The 14040-nt window shown below is 43.2% G+C and overlaps 1 protein-coding gene across 2 annotated transcripts in view; it reads left to right on the plus strand.

Annotated features, from left to right (window-relative positions):
• Positions 1-14040, plus strand: part of EPS15L1 (epidermal growth factor receptor pathway substrate 15 like 1) — a 280928-nt gene that overhangs the window by 72317 nt on the left and 194571 nt on the right. Inside the window, exons 9-12 of one of the 2 annotated variants that reach the window (XM_073660720.1) lie at positions 2508-2744; positions 2827-2984; positions 9485-9641; positions 12362-12424. In XM_073660720.1, the coding sequence (XP_073516821.1) occupies positions 2508-2744; positions 2827-2984; positions 9485-9641; positions 12362-12424 (615 nt within the window). The remainder of the gene's footprint in view (positions 1-2507; positions 2745-2826; positions 2985-9484; positions 9642-12361; positions 12425-14040) is intronic. The other variant, XM_073660721.1, reaches the window with a different exon arrangement.

A 14040-nucleotide genomic window follows, 5' to 3' on the forward strand; every position in this document is an offset into this window, starting at 1 on the left:
GATTAGTTAAGCCTAGAGAAATACACTATTGTGTTCATGTTGACTTATAATTGAATGTGTATTTCTGTGGCTGGTCAAGAATGTCATACTATTTGTATAAAACTGAATGTTGACTTCATTTGGAAACAATGATGTTGATTTAAAGAGCCCCCTACTATAGCAACTATGTAAATAGATTAGCTCAAACAGTGAGAGCTGAGCCTTGTGAGTTAAGGCCCTCCCTAACCCCTTGACCTGTGGATGTGTACCTAAAAAGATGTGCTTCTGTAGCAGTCAGACTTGGGACAGAGTCAGAAAGACTTAACAAGGAGAGTGAGAGACATCCTTCAGGACAGTAGATGGATTGCATGGCAGATCCATCCAAAGAGACACAGATTTGGATTCTACATGATTCTAGCCTAAGGGTATCGGCCCTGACTGGAAAGATACAGATCTGCTCCATTAACCGTCAGAGAGACCATGGATACTTTTGGGGAGACCAGGTTGGGACGATGAAGTCACCTGGCCCCATGGATATGTTGGTTGGGGCTGCAAGGAGGGACCCACCGGTCGCCTGGAACCCATGGAGACATTCGGAGAAGTCAGATTGGGACCCACCGGTCATCTGGCCCAGGGTGGGACTCTTGGGTCTCCTGGCCTTGTACCTTGATGGACTGCTAGCTTACTAATCGTGCCGCTAACTTCTCTCTGTGGGGGCCCGCCAGAAGGGGGTGGGGCACTGGTTGAAGTTGTATGGGTGCGAGTGAGCCGAGTCTCACTGCCAATCACAGCATGCTGCGATTGTTCTCTCATGCCGAATCTCATGCGAAATAATCGCTAATGTGAGCTGTCCCATAGTATAACACTAGGCCGAGTGCTATGCAATGTTTTATGGTTATGTTGAGAGAAAAATAATTACGTTATGGCACTTAAAAGACAAAAAGAGCGGAAAATGTCTGCATCTCCAAGCGGTTAATATGTTAGCGCAATGTGTAAATGAAATTGGATAACAGTTGTTTAGCATTATAATAAAATAAGTAAGGTTTACCTGTTGAAACCTCTGCTGTTCCATTATTGCTCTCAACTACTCCCCATAGGTCTTTGACAGGGCTGCATTGGTGACGTCTGCACAGTATGACCATGGCAGTCATTCACTAGGCTGATCTCGGGTTCAGACCCTAAGATCATATAGAAGTTTAGATTGGAAATCTAGAGACTTAAATATATTAATCAGCATCTATATGCACTGAGCAGTATGCTCCTCAATGGGCTGTTGAATTGTGTTATTACATATTTTTTTAAAGAATATACCAAGTATGCCGTAGAGATTTTTTGGATGGGTAAGTTCTTAATTCCATTTTTTTATCCATTATTTTAAGTTTTATTCATAATGAGGTAAAATGTAGTGCCCTTTGCACACTGACATCCACTGTATTTTTATGCCAGATGTCAGGTGCACGTGTATGGTGTTGGCGTTATTCTCGAATAGACGCCCACCAGTAATTGTCACGATCGGCTTGGAACAGTAGAAGAAAAGTTGTTTCCAAATTGTTAAAAAGGTGGTCCACTATTATTAACATTGCCCCCATGGATTTAAATTGTGCCAACAAGTCTTTTTGTAATTCCCTTGCTTGTTCTTTATTGCCTGTGAGTGGCGCTATCGCTGACCGCTCACAGGCATCACGTGTCTCCAGCTGCAGCAGGCTCTGACATCCCTGATGTCACGTCAAGTTCCGGCTGCAGCAGGGCGTGACCCAGTGACGCGCGCCCCCTGATTAATGGGCTGTGGGCAGGGTTTCCCTGCTCGTCACAGCGCAGCTTCCCTGCAATAAAGAACAAGCAAGGGAATTACAAAAAGACTTGCTGGCACAATTTAAATCCATGGGGGTATGCAAATTGCCTCTTCAGAGAAAAAGAGGACCTGTACTCTATAGCGCCACCTATTGGAAGCAGCAATCCTACAAGTCACAGTCAACCCTTTAACGAGTCGTGCAATATGACTTAGGATAAAAGCCAAATCAGAATCTCAGTTTGCAGACACGGTGTTTCGGGCTGTTGGCCCTCGTCAGTGCAAAGTATGAGATCTAATTTGGCTAGGTGAGAGGGTCTGGACTGAGGTCTAAGGGGTAACGTTTCTCCTTATGGAGAGAGACACACCAGCTCTGGCACGTCAAGGTAAGGAGGCTTATTCGCCATGCAATGCTCCTCTGGAAAATTTAATATGCAAATTGCCTCTTCAGAGAAAAAGAGGACTTGTACTCTATAGCGCCACCTATTGGAAGCAGCAATCCTACAAGTCACAATCAACCCTTTAACGAGTCGTGCAATATGACTTAGGATAAAAGCCAAATCAGAATCTCAATTTGCAGACACGTCACAATCCATGGGGGCAATTTTAATAGTAGTGGACAACCTCTTTAAAGGAAATGCTGTACTAAGACAGACCTGTCAAGGGACCAGATGTCCTTCTCATATACTTGTGTTTGCAAGCTGAATAGCATGTAAAAATGTATTTCTCCCTATTGCAGGCAATGCATCTAGTATATAGAGCTTTAGAGAAGGAGCCAGTCCCAACGGTTTTACCACAGTCGTTAATTCCCCCTTCTAAAAGGAAGAAAACGCCAACATTTCCTGGTTCTGTCCCTGTCCTTCCTGCCAGCCCTCCTCCAAAGGATAGTCTTCGTTCCACTCCATCTCATGGCAGCATGAGCAGTTTAAACAGTGCGGGCAGCTTGTCACCCAAGCATTCATCAAAACCAAGTCAGGTACAAAGGATATTTGTTTTCTTATGAAATTGCAACATAGATTATTGCTGTGACAGCATGGTTTTATTCTTTCATTCATTAGCCAGCGGTAAATTGGGTTGTTCCCCTGACAGACAAGTTACGTTATGATGACATCTTTCTTCAGACTGACTTGGACATGGATGGTTATGTGAGCGGACTTGAAGTTAAAGACATATTCATGCAATCTGGACTTCCTCAGAATATCTTGGCACACATTTGGTGAGATAAAGGCAGACTATGTAATGTTCAAAAGGGGAGCTTTGGTTTAAAAAAAAACTTTGCATAAATCAATAGTACAAGCGAATAGAAGAAACGTTGTAATGTGTTCAAAATAATAGCAGTCCAATGAGACTAACCAGTTTAATCACTGTTTTATTTATATAAATTATATTATCACATGTCAAACAATTTACCAGTTGGTGCAGTAGATTTCTAAGAAAACCAACACTCAGCGTTCTTGATCTACATGTTTTTTGAGTCTATGTATTTGAATAATTAATTGTAAGGGGGTGTGTTCAAAATAATAGCAGTTTGGAGTTCAATTAGTGAGGTCAATCATTCTGTGAAGAAGCAGGTGTAAATCAGGTGGCCCTTATTTAAGGGTGAAGCCAGCACATGTTGTAGATGCATTTCTCCTTGAAAGCCTGAGAAATATGGGTCGTTCGAGACATTGTTCAGAAGAACAGCATACTTTGATTAAAAAGTTGATTGGAGAGGGTAAAACTTATAAGGAAGTGCAGACAATGATAGGCTGTTCAGCTAAAATGATCTCCAATGCTTTAAAATGGAAAGCAAAACCAGAAAACAGGAGACTACCATTCGAATGGATCAAAGAATAGCCAGAATGGCAAAGTCTCAGCCAGTGATCAGCTCCAGGATGATCAAAGATAGTCTCAGGTTACCTGTGAGTACTGTGAAAGTTAGAAGACGCCTGTGTGAAGCTAATCTCTTAGCAAGAACTCCCCGCAAAGTCCCACTGTTTAAAAAAAAGACATGTACTGAAGCTGATACAGTTTGCCAAAGGACACATCAACTGGCCTAAAGAGAAATGGAGAAACATTTTGTAGACTAATGACAGTAAAATTGTTCTTTTTGGGTCCAAGGGCCGCAGACAGTTCATCAGACGACCTCCAAACTCTGCATTCCAGCCACAGTACACTCTGAAGACACTGAGCCATGGTGGTGCAAGCATCATGATATGGGCATGTTTCTCTTACTATGGTGCCGGACCTATTTACCGCATACCAGGGATCATGGACCAGTTTGCATATATTAAAATACTTGAAGAGGTCATGTTGCCTTACACTGAAGAGGATATGCCTTGAAATTAATGTTTCAACAGGACAACGACAATAAACACACCAGTAAACGAGAAAAATCATGGTTCCAGTCCAACAAAATTGAGAATATGAAGTGGCCAGCCCAATCCACAGGCCAAAATCCAATATAACACTTGGGTGACATCAAAAATTCTGTTTGAGGCAAAGCCAACAAATGCCAAAAATTTGTGGGATGGAGTCAAAGCATCATGGGCTGGAATAACAGTTGACTTTATGCAACGTAGATGTGAAGCAGTTCTAAAAATCTGTGGTTATACAACTAAATATTAGTAAAGTTCAGAAACCAGCACGACGCATACAGCTCATACCTCTTGAAGGAGTCTTGGACTGTGAGTTAGCGGCTTGGCTTCCTTAGGTCACAGGTGCCGCACCACCAAAGCAGTAGTCCTCATGAGTGAAGCAACCTAGAGATGAATAGGTGGCACACTGTGTGAGGTAAAATTATTTTGCTTTATTCACGCAATCTTTAAAACAAGGATGTGCGGGAGCGGGTCATAGATCAGACGTTAGGACTGCAGCCGTTTCGCGTGACAAGCATTCTTCCAGGGTCATGCCTGGACCCGTGGAAGCGTGCTTGTCACTCGAAACGGCCGCCGTCCTAACATCTGATCTATGACCCGCTCCCCCACGTCCTTGTTTTAACCCCCTACTGGCCTGGGGCGTATTAGTACGCCCCAGGCCATCACCCCCGATTCAGCACAAGCTCCGGCACTGAGCCTGCTTTGAACTGGGCACATGTCAGCTGATTCTTACAGCTGACATGTGCCCGCAACAGCCGCAGGTGGAATCGCGATCCACCCGCTGCTGTTAACTAGTTAAATGCCGCTGTCATTCTCTGACAGCGGCATTTAACAGCGCCGCGCCGGAAGCGCGTCACTTACCCCGCCCATCCGTGACCCTGTCACATGATCGCGGGTCACTGATGGGTGGGCATGGCAACCCGGGGTCTGCAGCAGACCCCAGTGGTTGTCATGAAAAGGTTGCTGTGTAGCAGTATTTCTGCTACATAGAGGTGATCTGCTCATCACCTCTATGTAGCAGAGGCGATCAGACAGTTGCTGCTTCTAGTCTCCTATAAAGACTATAGAAGCAAGCAGAAAGTGTAAAAAAAAAAAAATATACCCCCCTTTTGCCCCATTCAAAATAAAATAATAAAAAATAAACCCTACATAGACATATTTGGTATTGCCGCTTTCAGAATCGCCCGATCTATCAATATAAAAAAAGAATTAATCCGATCGGTAAACGGCGTAACGAGAAAAAAATTCCAAACTCCAGAATTACGTTTTTTTTTGGTCGCCGCAACATTGCAATAAAATGCAATAACGGGCAATCAAAACATCATATCTACCCCAAAATGGTATCAATAAAAATGTCATCCCGGCACGCAAAAAATAAGCCCTCCCTCAGCCCTAGATCCCGAAAAATGGAGACGCCACCGGTCTCGGAAAATAGTGCCTTTTTTTTCTAGCAAACTATGGATTTTTTTTCACCACTTAAATAAAAAAGAACCTATACATGTTTGGTGTCTATGAACTCGTAATGACCTGGAGAACAAGAATGGCAAGTCAGCATCCAGTGAACGTGGAAAGAGAAAAACAAACAAAAATCAACTGTGGTATTGCATTTTTTTTGCAATTTCACCGCATTTGGAATTTTTTTCCCGTTATCTCTTACACGATATGGTAAAACCAGTAATGTCGTTCAAAAGTAAAACTAATCCCGCAAAAAATAAGCCCTCACACGGCCATATTGACCAAAAAATAAAAATGCTATGGCTCTGGGAACAAAGGTAGCAAAAAACGAAAATGCAGAAAATCCCAAGGTCGTTAATGGGTTAAAGATTGAATGAATAAAGCAGAAGAATTTTATCTAACACAGTGTACCACCTATTCATCTCTATGTTCCTTCACAACTAAATATTAGGTTAGTGATTCACTGGAAAGCTAAATCCTAAAAAAATGTACATATTGTGAGTTTGTAAAGACAAATGCAGACACTGCTCTTTTTTGAACAGCCCAATGTTCATTTTTTGTTATTTTCTGTAAAGTACCGTATTTTTTGGACAATAAGATGCACCTATGTTTTAGAGGAGGAAAATAGAAAAAAATAATTAAGCAAAAAATGTGGTCATGATGCACTGTTATGGGGAGGGGGTCTGCAGCTGACACTGGTATTGGGGTAATGTCCCCCAATTCTGTTAAAATCCTCCATCCTGGTATGTATGGCCCCTCCTTCTTGGTATACGTGGCCCTCATCCCGATCCTGGTATACGTGGCCCTCATCCTGATCCTGGTATGCATGGCACCCCTTGATGCCCCATCCTGGTATGCGTGACACCCCTTGAGCCCCCATCCTGGTATGCGTGGCACCCCTTGATCCCCCATCCTGGTATGCGTGGCACCCCTTGATCCCCCATCCTGGCATCCATGGCACCCCTTGATCCCCCATCCTGGCATGCATGGCACCCCTTGATCCCCCATCCTGGCATGCATGGCACCCCTTGATCCCCCATCCTGGCATGCATGGCACCCCTTGATCCCCCATCCTGGCATGCATGGCACCCCTTGATCCCCCATCCTGGCATGCATGGGCACCCCTTGATCCCCCATCCTGGCATGCATGGCACCCCTTGATTCTGATATGCATGGCACCCCTTGATTCTGATATGGATGGCACCCCTTGATTCTGATTTGCATGGCACCCCTTGATCCTGGTATGCATGGAGCCCCTTCATCCTGGTATGCATGTCACCCCTTGATCCTGGTATGCATAGCACCCCTTGATCTCCCATCCTGGTATGCATGGTACCCTTTGCTAACCCATCCTGGTATGCATGACACCATTTGATTCCCCTATCCTGGTATGCATGGCACCCCTTGATTCCCCTATCCTGGTATGTATGGCACCCCTTGATTCCCCCATCCTGGTATGTATGGCACCCCTTGATTCCCCCATCCTGGTATGTATGGCACCCCTTGATTCCCCCATCCTGGTATGCATAGCACCCCTTGATTCCCCCATCCTGGTATGCATGGCACCCCTTGATCCCCCATTCTGGTATGTATGGCACCCCTTGATTCCCCCATCCTGGTATGTATGGCACCCCTTGATTCCCCCATCCTGGTTTGCATGGCACCCCATGATTCTCCCATCCTGGTATGCATGGCACCCCTTGAACCTGGTATGCATGGCACCCCTTGAACCTGGTATGCATGGCACCCCTTGAACCTGGTATGCATGGCACCCCTTGAACCTGGTATGCATGGCACCCCTTGAACCTGGTATGCATGGCACCCATTGATCCTGGTATGCATGACATCCATTGATCCTGGTATGCATGGCACCCCTTGATTTCCCCATCTTGGTATACATGGCACCCCTTGATTCCCTCATCCTGGTATGTATGGCACCCCTTGATTCCCCCATCCTGGTTTGCATGGCACCCCATGATTCTCCCTTCCTGGTATGCATGGCACCCCTTGATCCTGGTATGCATGGCACCCCTTGATCCTGGTATGCATTGCACCCCTTTGAACCTGGTATGCATGGCACCCCTTGATTCTGGTATGCATGGCACCCATTGATCCCCCATCCTGGTATGCTTGGCACCCTTTGATCCCCCATCCTGGTATGCATGGCACATCTTGATCCTGGTATGCATGGCACCCCTTGATCCTGGTATGCATGCCATCCATTGATCCTGGTATGCATGGCACCCCTTGATTTCCCCATCCTGGTATACATGGCACCCCTTGATCCCCCATCCTGGTATGTATGGCACCCCTTGATTCCCCCATCCTGGTATGCATGACACCCCTTGATCCTGGTATGCATGGCGCCCCTCTTCCTGGTATGCATGGCACAACCTGATCCCCATCACGCTGCCCACAAAAAAAATAATCATACTCACCTCTTCTCTCCTCCATGGCTGTGTCCCGCTTGGCTCGAAACACTCACTGTGTGAGCTGCGTGCCTGCCATGCGCCCTCACACAGTGGAGCGCTGTGCCGGAATAGTCACTGCTCCCCACGCCGTGACTCTGTGCGTGTGGAGCAGTAACCATTCACTCTCTTCAATAGCACGCACACTGTAGCCGCTGCGCTCGGCGGTCTGTGTGCCTGCTATTAAAGATCATGAGTATTCACTACAACCCATGGGAGTGAGTTGTAGCGAATATTCACTAGCACAACTGGCTGCTGCAGGAGCCGCGCTGCGGCTACAGTGTGCGTGCTATTAAGGAAAATGAATATTCATTGCTCTCCACGTGGGGAGCTGGGAATATTCATTTTCTTGAGCAGCGGGCACAGCTTTGGCTGCAGCAAACGGCTGCTGCCTCCTGTGCCCCGCTCCTCCGCCGCTACCCACCAGCTTCCCCACCACCCACAGCCACAGAACATATGTTCGGACTATAAGACACACCCCCCACTTTCCTCCAAAATTTTGGAGGAAAAAAGTGTGTCTTATAGTCCGAAAAATACGGTAGTTAAAAATGATATTCATTTCTCTTCATGTTTTGAATTAGAAAGCAGTGTGCATTGTTCCCAATGCATGGAAATAAAAACTAGTATAAAGATTTTATGCTTAACTCATGTTTTTAACACACTACTATTATTCTGAACATTACTGTATACCGTATTGTCAGAGACATCTGCTTAAAGGGGCTGGAATGGGGCGAGATTATTAAGGAGATGCAGTAGGCCTGATATAAAGAGGAACGGAGTAGAGCGCAATCTGGTGTAAAGAGGGGGTTGAGGAGGGGGGATTTCACAGAAAGGTAACTTAGCATAGGTTTGAGGAAGTCTTTTATCTCACCCCAAAGCTTGATTCACAACTACAATTGGCTCACTACTGCTATATACAGTAATTTGCTCCGTGCTCCTGTCTGTGTGCTAAATTAGGGCTGAAGAGCAGGAATTCCTCTCTGTATGCTGTGCTGTGTATGTCAGACATCATAGCAGCTAGTCTCCTCCCCACCAGCTTAGTCAATTGCATATTAAGAGATGGAGCTTTGAGTCCTATAATGGCTAGAACTAGTGTTATTCCTCATGTAGCCACGTGGTAGCTTATTCTGAAAAGTTACTTGAAGGTACTGTCACCGTCTAACTCAATACTATATAAAGTGCCCACTGAGACTCATTGATGAGGTGTTGTTAAAGAGAGACCCCAACATGTGCGGAGCTGAGTGAAGATAGTATAATAGAAGCTGATGTTAGCACCTATCTGTAGTATCTGATTGTTAATTATGAAATTCATGTTATATAATAGATATAGATTTATATGCTTTTACTTGAAGCGTATTGCATAGATACTGTACCTGAATGCTTTTGCTTTCAAATCATTTATTATTGTATAAAAGCTAACAGGCCATGCTCTACAGGGCGCTTGCAGACACCAGGCAGATGGGGAAGCTAAATAAGGACCAATTTGCTCTCGCAATGTACCTCATTCAACAGAAAGTCAGCAAAGGAATTGATCCACCACAAGTTTTGACTCCTGATATGATCCCACCAGCAGAAAGGAACACGGCAATGCAGGTAAGCATACTTTGCCAACCATATATCTTGGTTGATACCTGATTTTTTTTAATTCTACTTATTGGGCTCAATTTATTGATTTCACACAGTTTTATTATGTCCAGTGGCATCAGTTTTTGTCACAAGTGTATAAGTTTTAATATGAAATTATAAAATAAACACATGAATTCCTTCGTTTAGACGTGATTTCAGTGGGAGATAAGCAATCTTTTTATTATCGGTCATAAATGACATGCGTACTCTTTCATGTTAAGTAAGGTTGCTTTTAGTAAATTTGGTTACAGTTGAATTATTAATATTTATACTATTATATGAGTGGCTATATTAATTACTATTATATTTATGCTAATTAGGTAAGAATTATTTTGTGGAATTATATAATTGGATATACCTTATTACAACAAAACATGGTCTTTTATATATATATATATTTTTTTACTAATCCAAAATTTCTATTAAAACATGTAGGTTTTTCTAACGTATTGTACTTTTTTATTTTTGTTATCATTTTTACATGTTTAACTTTGGCAGCAATCCTGCCTAAATGCTGATCTCCGGTGTAAACAGGGATCCCAGAGATTGGCTTTACAGTAGGCACCTAAGCATAGCAAAGCTAAGGTAGTATTCACAACTGCGTTAGGAAAAGGAACAGAGATACAAAAATTCATGCAGGGAAACAGATATGTCACATGACTGTGCCCGACATGGTGTCTCATGTTTAACCCGACGAAATAGCACAGCATACAGCAGCATTATCTCCAAGATGAAATGTTAACACAGCTTAAAGGAAATCTTACAGCTGATTAATGCTGCCCGAACCACAGGTATCATGAATCAGACATTTGCTCAACACTTGCAGATATGAATGTTAACAGCCAAGGATGAGGAATTTTGGATGACTAGTCACAGAGGTAATGTCCCCGCTAACTTCTTCTGTCTACGCTAAGCTATAATGACAGGTCTGCCCCTTTTATAAGGTCTCTCCTTTACAAGTACATAGGGAGAGACCTGTAAATGTAGGTGAGCAGGGCAGAGAGAAGCTGGTGGGGACATAAGTATGTCTGTGACTAATCATCCTGTCAACTCATCCACTGTCAATGTTTTACATTATGGTTTCTCAGAAATGCTGAAGTTCCCCAACTCCAGTGCTCAAGGCCCACCAACAGATCATGTTTTCAGGATTTCCTTAGAATTGTACTGGTGATGAGATTATACTAAGGAGCTCCTGAAAGCATTCCCCTGTCGTGGGCCTTAAGCACTGGAGTTGGGGACACTGCTGTACCATTTCAGAGTGAAGTATTCATGTCTGCAGTAACAGTGACTGTCTCCGATTCATGCTGCTGTGGTACAAGCAGCATGAATCAGCTGACAGGTACACTTAAAGGGCTATTCCCATCTCCAAGATCCTATCCCAATATGTAGTATGTGTAATAATATTAGCAAATACCTCCAATTAGAAATGTAGTGTAGTTTTCCTGACTCGCTATATCTCTTTCCTCATGTGCAGGCATTGCAGGACCTTGGGTATCCATGGTTACGACCATTAGCAGCTAGCTAACTAACTGTCACTATATCAGTGGTCGTAACCATGGATACCCAAGGTCCTGCAATGCCTGCACATGAGGAAAGAGACATAGGAAATCAGAAGAATTAAACTACATTTCTAATTGGAAGTATTTGCTAATATTACTATTATTACACCTACTACATATTGGGATAGGATCTTGGAGTTGGGAATACCCCTTTAAGGACTGTACATTCATTTATGTTAATGGGCTTTATGACATGCAGAAGTTATTGGGTAAGAAACAGGAAGAACAATATAAAATAAACGTTACTTTGTATTGTAATCCTGCACTCTGATATTAAAAAGGACTGCTGCTGATGGCAAGCTGAAACGGGACAGGCAGTGCCAACAGATTGTAAAGCTTATATTGTAAAGCTTTTGGATTTTTTCACATGAATAATCAGGGCTTATGTTATGGACAGGACTGTGTTAACTTTCTAGTCTTTTAAGTAGATAACTAGTTTTAGGTGGCTCAAATTGTATGTTACTTGATAATTGTTTTAATTTTGTTTAAAGTATGCAGTGAAAGCAGCTTGTGTTTTCCATTTAAGAGTAAGTACAATATTTTATTAGATGTTTAGATTATACAGCATAGACTGTATAATTTTCACCTATATAGAGAAATGTAAAAAATGGTCATAAACTGCAAGTGTTATTTTCTCATTCACAAGGTTAAAGCGGTATTCTGGTCTCAACAAATAAGTTATTTTTGTTTAATAAAAAGCTATGCAGTTTCCAATGTACCTTCTGTAATTTTGTCCGTTTCAAGATCTCTGTTTGCTGTCACTCAGTAGGCGCTTCATTAATTACTTCCAGTAGATAAAAATCTGTTGTGTGTATCAGAGATCTCCCCTGTAACATACTGCACTCCTGTGTCCCCACACATAACCATAGAGAGATGTGCACCCCTGGAAGAGATTGAATCAAGATTCCTATTGTACAAGTACAAGCAAAACTCTTGAAAGCTGTAGGAGACAGAAGCGGAAAGAATTTTTTGGAAATTGTATAATTTTTGTTATACAAAATTATTATATTTGCTAAAATCAAGAATAACCCTTTAAGTAAAGAAATGTCGTGTGTACCCTTTAAGTAAAGAAATGTCGTGTGTACTCTTTATGTTCCATCTGTGGTTTTTCCCTGCCCTTTTCTCCAGACCCTGTCTGGTTACATGACCCCCATAGGAAATGACATGGCAAACTTAACAGAAATCCGGCGTGTGAGTAGACCCTCACTTGGTACTCCCTTACTGGCATGCCATGTGTTTTTGCATGATCACTGTTTTATCCCTACTCTTAAGCATCTTTCTTTATGCAGATTTTTAAGTTTATCAAGCATGACAATATAGTATCCCTTCAGGGCAATACAGTTATACAGGGGTAATAATGGCATGCAGTGGTTTTAGTGTGGGCAGGATGTGGAGATTGAATATAATATGGCATGGTATGAGTTTCTGCACTTTTAATTCCATTGCTGTTAGTGCTGAAGATATGTCACTTTAAACCATATCTGTAAAGCGCTGTGGAATATGATGACGCTATATAAGCAAACATAATAAGCACATAAATATATAAACAACTCACTTTGGAGTAGAAAAGTCTTTTCCTTCCACTATGGAAAAAAGGGAATGTGTAAAAAGGCTTATTGTTTAAATCAGGTTTTTATGTTTTTTTTTTTTTGGCATTTTTGTAATTTTCATATCGAGATAAGTATTTAAATTTATATATATATATACGTTTTTTTTTAAAACGTAAAAAGTTAATTCAGAGTGTCATTTATTATTCAACCCCTCAAACCACAAGAATTATGTTTGGTCCCCCTAAAGTATTAAGAAGTAGTTCAGGCACCAAGAATAATGAGCTTCACATGTGTGGATTAAAGATCTCTTTTGCCAGCCTTTTCTGACTATTTAAGACCCTCCCCAAACTTGTGAACAGCACTCAGACATGGTCAACAAGGGAAAGACAAAGGAGCATTCCAAGGCCATCAGAGACAAGATCGTGGAGGGTCACAAGGCTGGCAAGGGGTACAAAACCCTTTCCAAGGAGTTGGGCCTACCTGTCTCCAATGTTGGGAGCATCATCCGTAAGTGGAAGGCTTATGGAACTACTGTTAGCCTTCCACGGCCAGGACAGCCTTTAAAAGTGTCCTCCCGTGCCGAGGCCAGGCTTGTCCGAAGAGTCAAGGCTAACCCAAGGACAACAAGGAAGGAGCTCCGGGAAGATCTCATGGCAGTGGGGACATTGGTTTCAGTCAATACCATAAGTAACGTACTCCACCGCAATGGTCTCCGTTCCAGACGAGCCCGTAAGGTACCTTTACTTTCAAAGCGTCATGTCAAGGCTTGTCTACAGTTTGCTCATGATCACTTGGAGGACTCTGAGACAGACTGGTTCAAGGTTCTATGGTCTGATGAGACCAAGATCGAGATCTTTGGTGCCAACCACACACGTGACGTTTGGAGACTGGATGGCACTGCATAAGACCCCAAGAATACCATCCCTACAGTCAAGCATGGTGGTGGCAGCATCATGCTGTGGGGCTGTTTCTCTGCCAAGGGGCCTGGCCATCTGGTCCGCATCCATGGGAAGATGGATAGCACGGCCTACCTGGAGATTTTGGCCAAGAACCTCCGCTCCTCCATCAAGGATCTTAAGATGGGTCGTAATTTCATCTTCCGACAAGACAACGACCCAAAGCACACAGCCAAAAAAACCAAGGCCTGGTTCAAGAGGGAAAAAGTCAAGGTGTTGGAGTGGCCTAGTCAGTCTCCTGACCTTAACCCAATTGAAAACTAGTGGAAGGAGCTCAAGAATAAAGTCCACATGAGACACC

The sequence above is a fragment of the Phyllobates terribilis genome, unplaced genomic scaffold, assembly GCF_046119375.1.
Source record: "Phyllobates terribilis strain yellow unplaced genomic scaffold, ASM4611937v1 Scaffold_1__5_contigs__length_1240528914, whole genome shotgun sequence".
NCBI classification, from domain to species: Eukaryota; Metazoa; Chordata; class Amphibia; order Anura; family Dendrobatidae; genus Phyllobates; species Phyllobates terribilis.